Raw genomic sequence first — 10705 nt, 5'->3', positions numbered from 1 at the left:
CACCCCCAACCCCCCTCCCCCAGATTCGTCGGCCAGATCCCGACGGACCGCCAGGAGCCGGACCTGCTCCCCGTCTTCGCCCCCTACGGCGCCATCGAGAAGCTGACTTTGGTGCGCGGGCCCGAGGGCAAGTCGCGCGGCTGCGCCATGGTGCAGTACAAGCGCTGGGCGGACGCGGAGCGCGCCGCGGCGGGCGTCAACGGCACGAGCCCGCTGGTGGGCGGGCGCGGCCGCCCGCTGGTCGTGCACTTTGCCAACCCACGGCGGCTGGTGGGGTCGGCGGCCGCAGAGCCGGCCATCACGCCGCGCAAGCTCTTCGTGGGCCAGATCCCCAAGACCGCCAGCGAGGCGGAGGTGGCCGCGGTGTTTGCGCCCTACGGTGAGGTGCAGGGCGTCAGCATCCTCAAGTCCAAGGGCATCCACGCGGGGTGCGCCTTCGTGCAGCTCGCCACCTGGGCTGCCTGCGAGGCCGCCATCGAGGGCCTGCACGAGCAGCGCGTCATGCCCGGCTGCGAGCACGCGCTGGTGGTCAAGTTTGCCGACGCCAAGCGCCTGGACGGCCTGGCGGGCAAGGCCCGGGCCCAGGGCCTGAACCTGCTGGGCATGCTGGGCCACCCGGGCATGCTGGCCAACCACTCATACATCACCGGCGCGGAGCTGGGCATGGGCCCGCCCCTGCCGCCGCAGTTGGGGGGAATGCAGGGTGAGCCCGGGTGGGGGAGGGAGGTGTGGGCCGATGGGGGACTGGGGACAGGCGACGGCAGCGCCCCTCCTGTGGGCCAGAGGGAGGTTGTGCGTCGGGGACGCTGCGGGGCCATGGTGATCAGCCGCGTGTGGGGCTGGGAGCCCAGTCAGGAGGACCGGCCTCCGGGTGCCACCCGACGCCCACCCCCCGACTCATGCACCCCCCCCCCCAACGGTTTCCCGGGCCTGGGCGGCATGCCGGGGCTCTTCCAGGTGGGCGGTGGCGTCAACCTGGGCCACCTGCACACCGCCCCCGGGCCCAAGCTCGGCGCCCTGGACGGCTCCTCCTCCGAGTCGCTGCTGGAGGCGGGGGACTCCGCGGGCCTGCCCCCGCTTGACCACGGCGTGGGGCCCGGGCACCTGGGCCTGCACCCGCCGCACGCCGCGCAGCATCAGCAGGTGCCCCCCGCCCCCGGCAGCATGCACAGCATGCACTCCTCCAGCTCCCTCATCAGCCTCCAGGCCATGCAGTCAGGGCTCGGCCTGTCGGGTGCGGGCAACGTGGGGGGCGGAATCAGGGGATGAAGGGGGCCAACCGAGGGGGCAAGCACCTGTGTTGGGTGGCCTCTGCCTGTACTACATGGGGGAACACTCTGGCAGACGGCCTTGGCTCAGTGTCCTGCCATGCCTGCTGCCGCGAGCCCTTTCCTGGGCCAGGTCTCCCAGGCGCCCATGCCCTCGCACCGAGCCGCCTCGCCACCTGGGCCCCAACCCCCTGCAGGCATGGGCGTCCTTGGCGGGTACGACCACCTGGCACTGCAGCAATTCAGCGGCATGATGGTGGGCGGCCCACCCCCGCAGCTGCGCCCCATCAAGCTGGGCCGCGGCGTCGCCGACCCGGCGGCCTATGCACACAAGCTGTTCATCGGCCAGATCCCCTTTGAGGTGGGGCGGGGTGCATGCGCGCTGCAAGCCGGATCATGCGCATGGGGAAGTTTGTGCGGGCTGCGGTACGCTACCAGGCACACTCATCGTGACTTAGAGGTCGTGCATGATGCCCCCACCCTCGCGTAGCGTTTGTACCGGCCTGTGGCATGGATGTGCAGTGATACTGCATAGCCCCTCGATGCATTGCCTGGACACTGCTCCTCCCTCAGCCCTCAGGACCATGCATGGCTGTCATGTGACTCCCCTGTTCTCATGTACCCCTCCCTTTCACCAACCATGCCCAGGCCACGGAGCAGGACCTATGGGCCATCTTCTCACCCGTGGGCGACATCCTGGAGCTGGCCATTCTGCGCTCCCAGGGCCGATCCAAGGGCTGCGCCTTCCTGACCTACGCCTCCCAGGCTCAGGCCGCCACCGCCGTGTCGGCCTTCAACGGCCGGCCGGTGGGCGCCAACAAGAAGCTCGTCGTCAAGTTTGCCGACCAGAAGGCCTGATGCCGGCCGCTGCGCTGGGAGCCGCCTCCCCCCTTCCCGCTCGCTCGCTGCCCCTCCCCCTCACCTCGCTCACAGCCTCGGTCCCACGCGGACCCGCTCGCCCCACGCCAAACTTGATGTACTGACGCCAAAGTGTACTTGAGTCCTTTTGCATCCACCGCATCCCCCTTCCCTGGCTCGATGCCGCCGCCTGCACGCCGCTTGCAGCTTGCAGGGTGTGGACTTGCGCGGGAGCCGCTCCCAGGGAAGTACAGCCTGGGTGGCGCCACACCACCGCCTAGTATTCGTTTCAGATGGGTGTAGATGGGGCCCAAGCGTCCGCCTGCTGCTGGTGGAAAGAGCAGGCGGCGCTCGGCGATGGGACCCTCCCCCCTCCTTGGCTCATCGACCCTTGTCGCTTTGCCCCACCGCCGTCACACCGTCTGCCTTGCCATTTGCTTTAGGTCATATTGTACGGTGTAGCAGCATTGAACACCACACCCTTGCGTGTGAGAGGAGAGCTTGGGTTTGTCAGAGGAGGGGCACAGTGTGGGCGACAAGTGCACGAGAGGTAGGCCCAGACAAGGCAGAGGTGTCGTCTGGCTCTTTCAAAAGGGCAGTAGGTTTGTTGAAGGTGGCCCTGCAAGTCATAGTCAGTACTCGTTCACAAGTCCAATGGTCACGAGGACGCAGCTAGCCCTCCTTGCTCTAAGCCGTGGGTGGACTAGCATCATCCCTGGCTTCCAGCCACGACGCCACTGTCTGGAGTGCCCCTGCATCCAGGTACGGCTCCAGGCCCAGAATGGAGGCCTGGGCGCTCAGGGTGGCTGGGTCGCTCTCCAGGCTCACCGTCGCCTGGATTCGCATCTGGGGGGCAGTTGGGCGATGATGAAGGTCATGTGGGGTTGTGGCAGGAATAGAACCAGCAGCTTTATTCTTCCAAAGGTGCAGACAGGAATAACGTTCAGCAGCAAGAGGCTCTGCGTAGAGACACAACTGAATACCGGGCAGCCTCTTACCACCAGCTCCGTCTCCCGACTGCAGCGGTCCAGCATCTCGGTCATGAGCAGGGCATCCTGCTGCAACAGGGCTGGCACTGTACTATCCAGGCCGTCGCCCTCGGACATGGGTTCAGAAACCAGCCTGCGAATGACCTCGGCATCGTCCCACCAAGCCTGCAGAAAGAGTGGAGAGAAGGAGGCATGCAGTTTGCTGTGTGCACAGTGTCAATGCCAGTGTGGGGCATGAGGCATTGATGATCAGGGCTACACCCACACAGGCTGTGTGACCTGGCATTGGCCGTCCAGGGCTCCGAAACGATTGGCTATTTGGGATTGCAAATCCTCGAGGACATGCAGCTCGTCCTCGATCCTGTCGGCCAGGTGCGGCAAGGGTTGGGGGCCTCTCACTTCTTTGCCCTGGATAAAGCTCTCGAGCTCGTGGGAGGGCACCTGCCAAGGATGGGAGGGAGGAGTAGCATGCTCCTGGTGAGGGCTTGATCTTTTCAGAATCCTGAATTGTGCAGGGTCGTACCGTCTCAGCACGCGCCTTGGCCAGGACTCGGTGCAGGGCCTTGCTGGAAGTCCTCTTGGCAGGTGTAGCCGGCTCAATCTGCTGCAGGGACCGCGCGAGGTCCTCCAGGACTTGCACATACGCCCGATGCAACTCCAGGTAGTCCTGTACGGTGTGATGGGGTTGAGTGCATCAAGTTCATTGAAGGATGCAGTGACAGCAAGGCGATTGGCGGGCCGACACTGTGACCCACCTCGAGACCTTCCGCGAACTGACGCTGCTGATCTAAACTTGACATCAGGAACTAGGCATGATGAGTACAGGCAACGTCAGTTTTTGCATAGGCGGCACAGGAAACTTCTGCTGGGCAATGTGCTGGGCTGAGATTATTGTAATGGCGAAAGCATGCCTACATGTTCGACAAGGGCCACCGTTTCCATTCGAAATGAAGTTACGAAATCCCCGAAGAGATCCTCACAACAACTGGCGACAGCCTCTTTGCATCAAACTCTTACCATTTTTCGCTCGCGGTCGATGCCGAACGTGCTCGAGACAACCGGACCCCACAGGGCGTGTTCGCCTCTGCCAAGTTGGTGGCCGTGGGGGGCTCCAAAGCAGGATACCTACCATGCAGCCCCAACACCTCCAGTCGCAATCCCCACGGAGCGCGTGGAGGACTTCCTGCGAGGCCACAGGGCGCAGCTTCAGGACATCATTCAACCACACCACCCGTCCTGCCACCAAGGTTCTCACTTGAAATGTCATCCAGCGGATGCCCACTGTGAGACCTCTCCAAGTCGGCTACTCCTCCTCGCAATCACTCGAGCTCGTTGACACACACAGGACTGGGTTTCCATTAAGAAATACACGTGCGCCCAAGGTCCGGAAAAACCTGAGTGGGTGGAGAAGGACGGCGCCAGCCAGCGCAAGGGGAAGGGCAGCTGAACTCGCCGCAGCTCTCACAAGACCAGCTGCGAGCACCACTTCTTCATCAAGCAGCTGAAGCGGGAGCCAGGGAAGTCCCTCATCTTCCACCACACCATCCCGTACTCCAGCCACGACAATGACACCCTGCAGTGTCCTCGTTTGTTGTGCTGGGCGAGTGCTCTTGTGGAGAGTTTGCTGGAGACCAACGCCGCCTTCTCCAACACCGAGATTTGTGGAGCAGTCCAAGCGGCTGCGATGCGTCAAGCCGGGATAGACTCGGCGCTGTACACCACCTTATTGGACGACAGGACCTTCCTCAAGGAGTTCCCGGAATTCTTTCGGGACTTCATGATCTCCACGCAAGACGTCGCGTACGTTGCTCGTTGCAGTCACTCAGGGCCAACAATCTGCACTTCCACACTTGCAGATGGTCCCGTCCTCTGTGCCGCCTGTTGCAGGAACATTCGCCGGGCCAAGAAGTCAAACCTGTGGATGCTGCACCAAAATGCAGCCACGAGCCTGATGATGATGGTCCAGGCTTGGCCTTCAGACTTTTCCCATCTTGAAAAACGCTGACATGGGGGTGACACAACTCGTCGAGTTCAATGATAATCACCAGCGTGTCCTGCGCGACAATGCGCATGGCCGCCCTGTTTGGATCGACAGCAGGCGTGGCTACCAATCCCACTGGTTTCTCACGCTCAGGTCGTTGGTGCCATGCGTGCTGTCGATCCACACAGGGCGGCCATGCGCATAGTCGCGCAGGGCACGCTGGTGATTATCGTTGAGCTCGATAAGTTCAATCAGTCCCTCATTGACATGCTCGACGACGGCAAAGTCTGAATGCCGAGCCTGGACCGACTTCATCAGGCTTGTGGCTGCGTCTGGGTCCAGCATCCATGGATTGGACTTCTTGGACCGGCGAATGTTCCTGCAATGGAGAGCGCATACAAATCGCATCACTGTGGTTCATGGAAGTGCAGGTGATTGCCACCAAGGTGCAGGTGATTGGCACCGAGCGACCCTGCCTTGCAGCTCACGCGATCTCCTTGTTGGTGATCGAGCAATCCCTTTGGTGGAGATTTGGGAGGTGTTGCTGGAAGGCCAAGTGGTTGGCCACACTGATGTAGACGGCCGAACTTATCCCTGCCTTGCGCAGCGCAGCTTCTCGCACTGAGGCAACGATGCTGGGGTTGCGAAAGGCCGGGTTGGTGGCCAGCAGAGACTCCACGAGGTCAACAGCCCACTGGGACAGGCGCAGACAGTGGAAAGTGGCGTCACTGTGGCTCGAATGCCCAATGTCGGGGTAGAAGACAATGCTCTTCTTGGAGTCTTGCCTCAGCTGCTTGACTGTGAATGTATGCTGGCAGCCGGTCCTCTCAGAGCGGCGGCGCGACAGGCTCGTCCGCCCCTCGCGCTGACTGGCGACGCCCTTCTCGTCAGCCACTTGGGCTTCATAGGACCACGGGCGCACCTGTAGTACTCGACTAACAACCAGTCCTGTGCGTGTGTTGAAGAGCTGGTACTGAGTGCAGCGGAAGGGGATCGGCTGCATGCTCATCACATGAGGCCACCCGATGGAGGTGATTTCGGAAGCTGGATAGCAGCGTGGGCTTTCCGATGGAAGGACGTCCTGAAAATGCGGCCCTCGCCGCGCAGAAAGTCATCCACGCGCTCCGTGGGAATGGTTGCCTGCGTCACGCGCCTTTTATAGAGGGTACTTAGGACTGTGGCCTTGGCAGCCACTATGTCGGCCGTGGTGTAGGCGCCGTCAGGGTGTTCGAACAGCGGGGGCACACCACGCATTGTTTGCAACTGCTTTGAGATTTTTAGATGTGAATCAACAGTCTGGGGGGTTTCGGCGATTTGTCGTGGGGGATTTACTGCTTTGAATCCCGCACGACTCCTGGAGCGAAAAATCGGGGTGTCAAGCCCACGTGGGGTCTTGCAAGAAACGTGAAGGTCGTCGTTCCCCCACCCAATCTCTAGACCCCAACACCTCCCTTTTCACACACTCTGTTCGGACATTAATATGGTAGCCATGCGAGGCGCAGGCGTGGGAGCCCGCACGGCGCCCTTCCGGTGCCCGGCTGCCACCTCCCGGGCGGTATCTCGCACGCCTCGGGGCCCCCTGCGCCCTCGGGCCATTGCCGCCCCCTCGGCGGTACCCTTTCTGCCCAGTGCGGACCACCTCCAGGAATGGGGACCTCAGAGCTGGAAGCAGCGCGAGGCGCTGCAACAGCCGAACTACCCCAACCAGGTGCGACGAGTCCCGGGCAATGCCAGGGCGCTCGACCATGCGCAAATCCGGTCCACCATGCTGCGTCGGGATTTATGTGAGGCGCACAGATCGTCGTCGCACCTGCGCCCCTGTTTGGCCCCCCCCACAGCTCGTCATGTCTATCCCCAGCATGGCTCTTTTCGCCCCCAGTGCATTTCACCCCATGATGGGGCACGAGTAAGCGCTTCCAGCATGCCAATCCATTGCGGCATGCATCTTTCCGGCGCGTCATGTCCCGTGTCTGTGCAGATTGGTCGATCCTGCATGCCACCCCCCAAAACCCCCCAAAACCCCTGGAGGCCTCTGGCTAGGGCACTCCCTCCTTTCAGTTCGTGCCTCCCCCCCTCACTCTTCACACCTCGCACCCTCTCTTCTTCTTGCCCCAGGCTGAGCTGGACGAGGCTGTGGCCCAGATCGCGGCCTTCCCTCCCCTGGTCTTCGCCGGCGAGTGCCGCACGCTGCAGTCGCGCGTGGCCGCGGCGGCGGCGGGCGAGGCCTTCCTGGTGCAGGGCGGGGACTGCGCGGAGGCCTTCTCTCAGTTCAACGCCAACCGCATCCGCGACCTGTTCCGCCTCCTGCTCCAGATGTCGGTGGTGCTCATGTACGGCGGCGGCGTGCCCGTGGTCAAGATCGGGCGGCTGGCGGGGCAGTTTGCCAAGCCCCGCTCCGCCGACCTGGAGACGGTGGACGGGCAGTCGCTGCCCAGCTACCGCGGCGACATCATCAACGGCCCCGAGTTCACCCCCGAGGCGCGCGTTCCCAACCCGGCCCGCCTCGTGCGCGGGTACAACCAGTCGGCGGCGACGCTGAACCTGCTGCGCGGCTTCGCCACGGGCGGCTACGCGGCGCTGGACCGCGTGATGCAGTGGAATCTGGACTTCACGCGCGGGAGCGAGGAGGGGCGCGCCTACCGCGACCTGGCGTCGCGCATCGAGGAGTCCATCACCTTCATGCGCGCCTGCGGCCTGGACATGCACTCCGCCATCATGCGCGAGACCGACTTCTACGTCTCGCACGAGGCACTGCTGCTGGACTACGAGGCCGCGCTGACGCGCGAGGACTCCACCACGGGCCTCTGGTACGGCTGCTCAGGACACTTCCTGTGGTGCGGCGAGCGCACGCGCCAGCTGGACGGCGCGCACGTGGAGTACCTGCGGGGCGTGGGCAACCCGTTGGGCGTCAAGGTGAGCGACAAGGCCGACCCCGCAGACCTCGTAGCCCTCATCGCCGCGCTGAACCCTGAAAACACGCCGGGGCGGCTGGCGGTGATTGTGCGCATGGGCGCGGCTAAGCTGCGCGAGCGCCTGCCCGCGCTGCTCGCCGCGGTGGGTGCCGCGGGGCAGGTGGTCACCTGGATCTGCGACCCCATGCACGGCAACACTGAGGCGGTCCAGGGGTACAAGACGCGGCGCTTCGAAAATGTGCGCGCGGAGCTGGAGGCCTTCTTCGATGTGCACGAGGCCGCAGGGACGGTGCCCGGCGGCATGCACCTGGAGATGACGGGCGACGACGTCACCGAGTGCATCGGCGGCGGTGCCGCGGTGACCGAGCTGGACCTCAGCTCGCGCTACCACACCCACTGCGACCCACGTCTGAACGCGGAGCAGGCGCTGGAGCTGGCCTTCTACGTTGCTAGCAGGTTGCGGCGGCGGCGCGCCGCGCGCGACGCAGAGCAGCAACGCGCCGACGGCGCGCCGGCCGCGGCCGCACGCAACGGCCTGCTGTGAGTGTTTCGGGCGGACGAGGAAGTGGTCGCTCACCACCGCGCTGGGCGTGAAGATCAGCGAAGTGCCCCCCGGCACCACCATATGTGTGATGTAGAAGCCCCGTGGATGGAGCTGTGCCGTCGCACAGCCCAAAATCCCTTGGTCGCCATCTGTTTGCCTTGGTGACCTGGCCGCTGCGCAATGCCGCTACTGGCCAAACATGTCTATCGCTTCTCCTGGCAAGGAATGTGTGTGTACAGGTGCAGGAAGTAGGAGCAGGAAGGCAAGACACGATGGGAAAAGGGATTTACGGAGGTGTGATTGGCCTGGACTGGCAGGTGCCTGAACGCTGCGGTGCCTGGCGATGAGTGGTGGGAACTCAGGGGCTGGCCCAGGGATGGGTGGAGGGTGACCCTGGAGTTTCAGGCGATAGAAAGGATCGTCGACCACCGTCCCGCCCTACCAGAGGCTCTTGACGGGGACCCTGAACTCGACGCCCGCACCGGGGCCCCAGTGCTTGTAAGAGGCGATGAGCTTCTGCAGCACGCCCTCGCTGTGCTGCATGGGGTTCAGCTTCAGGTCCATCATCATGGCGCGGGTGTCGTCGCCATGCGCTGCCACCAGCCGCGCCACGATGTCGCGCTGGTGCTTGGTCAGGCGCTTGGGCGCGGCCGGGCCCGTGCTGCGAACCTTGCCCAACACAGCCCGCAGGTCTGGAGGTTGAGGGCGGCGGGGCGAGGCTAATGGGTTTGAGGTCAAGGTGAATCTTGGTGCACGGGGGTAGAGAGTGCCCACACTGCAAGGCAGCGAGCGTTGGACGATGCCATCCTACAATGCTTCCGTCCCAGGGCACCAGCAGCAAGGCCTGGAGCAAATACATACCCGATCTCGACCACACATCTCACCGTCATCGTCGACCGCCTCCTCAGCATCGCTCCCGGGGGCGTGGGAGCTGGGCTCGGGGGCGCACACCGGCACAGCATTCCTGCCAAATAGCCGGTTGGGGTTGCCCACGAAGCCCAGGCGCCCGTAGTTGGCCACGACGGTGGACTCGTGCGCCCACTCGGGCCTGCACATGGTTGTGGAGGTGGGTTGAGCGTCGGGCATCCCGAGCTCCTAGCCTCAGCCCCTTCGCAACAGGCCTGGCACCCCGCCCGGCCCACTCACTGGGCACCCAGCTTGGCCTCCATGTCCGGCCGCAGCGCCGTCAGCTCCTCGGGCTCCTTGCTCCTGGTGTCCAGCTTCTTGTTCACGCTCTTCTTCTTCCTCTTGATAATTTTGGGCCGGGAGGCCTTGTGTCGTCGCAGCGAGCGACCCATTGCGGCCGGCGAGTACTTAGGAGAACAGCAGAGGGGAGCTGGTGTCGATGTGTGACAGGACGTCAAAGCGGTAGGCGTGGGTTTGGGTCATTCTCTGTCGTCCTAGGAGGATGCTTGCGAGAGCCACACGCCATGGACCCCCCCCATGCAGCGCGCGGGAATACGCGCTCTCACGTCGGACCCTTGGTCCCACTGGCAGTATCCCCCGCCTCTGGATCCGCTGTGTGCCAGTGACCCAGCTTACATCACGGGACGACTCACCGCAGCGCTTCGACATGCACTGCTCGAGATCCACGCCACGCTGGGGCCCTCACGGCCGCACCTCCAGCTTGCCGAAGAAGAAGCACTTGCCCGGGGCGCCGGCGCGCTCCTCAGTCCGCTCCAGCCCCACGAGGAGGCGGGTGCCGGACAGTGTGCCCCCCGGCGGCCCGGTGAAGGTGAGACTGGCGGCGGGCGGGGCCAGGGCCTCCGCAGACCCCGGCGCGAGCTCCAGCGCCAGGCTGAGCACGCCCGCCTCGCCCGGGGCGAGGACGGGCAGCGCCAGCCTCGCCTCGCCGGCGTCGGGGCGCACGAGGACGTGGCGCGAGGCGCGGGCCACGCGCGCGCCGCGCGGCAGCGCCACGTCGGCGACCAGGTCCAGCAGGCCCGGCGGCGGGAGGTGCGGGGAGGCGACGTAGCGCAGCACGCACAGCGCGGTGCCGGGCGCGCCGGGCAGCAGGCGCAGGTCGGCCTCCAGCGGCGGCGGCGTGGCCACGGCCGGCAGCCGGTACCGCAGGTACCGGCAGTCCACCGGCGTGCGGGCGAAGGCCGCGCGCCACGATGGGTGCGCGCCGACGCCGCCCTCTCCCCCCCCCC

At 64.7% G+C, this 10705-nt stretch overlaps 5 protein-coding genes across 5 annotated transcripts in view; 2 read left to right on the top strand and 3 right to left on the bottom strand.

The window, feature by feature from the left end:
• Positions 1 to 2126, top strand: part of F751_3479 (CUGBP Elav-like family member 4) — a gene marked incomplete at both ends in the record, with an annotated part of 3690 nt that extends 1564 nt beyond the window's left edge. The window contains 3 exons of the mRNA XM_011397856.1: positions 37 to 1234; positions 1466 to 1629; positions 1917 to 2126. Coding sequence (XP_011396158.1) covers positions 37 to 1234; positions 1466 to 1629; positions 1917 to 2126 — 1572 coding nt within the window. The remainder of the gene's footprint in view (positions 1 to 36; positions 1235 to 1465; positions 1630 to 1916) is intronic.
• Positions 2127 to 2813: 687 nt separating this feature from the next.
• Positions 2814 to 3915, bottom strand: F751_3478 (hypothetical protein; the record flags this gene model as incomplete). Its single annotated transcript, XM_011397855.1, has 5 exons — positions 2814 to 2972; positions 3125 to 3280; positions 3515 to 3556; positions 3639 to 3782; positions 3871 to 3915. 5 exons carry the CDS (start codon positions 3913 to 3915, stop codon positions 2814 to 2816), a joined length of 546 nt encoding a protein of 181 aa, XP_011396157.1.
• A 2670-nt stretch (positions 3916 to 6585) lies between these two features.
• Positions 6586 to 8646, top strand: F751_3477 (Phospho-2-dehydro-3-deoxyheptonate aldolase 1, chloroplastic; the record flags this gene model as incomplete). Its single annotated transcript, XM_011397854.1, has 3 exons — positions 6586 to 6804; positions 7212 to 8453; positions 8554 to 8646. The coding sequence occupies 3 exons, from the start codon at positions 6586 to 6588 to the stop codon at positions 8644 to 8646; spliced, it is 1554 nt and encodes a 517-aa protein (XP_011396156.1).
• A 344-nt stretch (positions 8647 to 8990) lies between these two features.
• F751_3476 (Nucleolar protein 16) lies at positions 8991 to 9850 on the bottom strand (the record flags this gene model as incomplete). Its single annotated transcript, XM_011397853.1, has 3 exons — positions 8991 to 9244; positions 9437 to 9600; positions 9699 to 9850. 3 exons carry the CDS (start codon positions 9848 to 9850, stop codon positions 8991 to 8993), a joined length of 570 nt encoding a protein of 189 aa, XP_011396155.1.
• Positions 9851 to 10160: 310 nt separating this feature from the next.
• Positions 10161 to 10705, bottom strand: part of F751_3475 (hypothetical protein) — a gene marked incomplete at both ends in the record, with an annotated part of 3289 nt that continues 2744 nt past the window's right edge. The window contains 2 exons of the mRNA XM_011397852.1: positions 10161 to 10400; positions 10473 to 10691. Coding sequence (XP_011396154.1) covers positions 10161 to 10400; positions 10473 to 10691 — 459 coding nt within the window. The remainder of the gene's footprint in view (positions 10401 to 10472; positions 10692 to 10705) is intronic.

This window comes from Auxenochlorella protothecoides, assembly GCF_000733215.1.
Source record: "Auxenochlorella protothecoides strain 0710 unplaced genomic scaffold scaffold36, whole genome shotgun sequence".
NCBI lineage: Eukaryota > Viridiplantae > Chlorophyta > Trebouxiophyceae > Chlorellales > Chlorellaceae > Auxenochlorella > Auxenochlorella protothecoides.
Note: the sequence above shows the minus strand (reverse complement) of the source record. Positions and strands in the feature narration are given on the sequence as shown.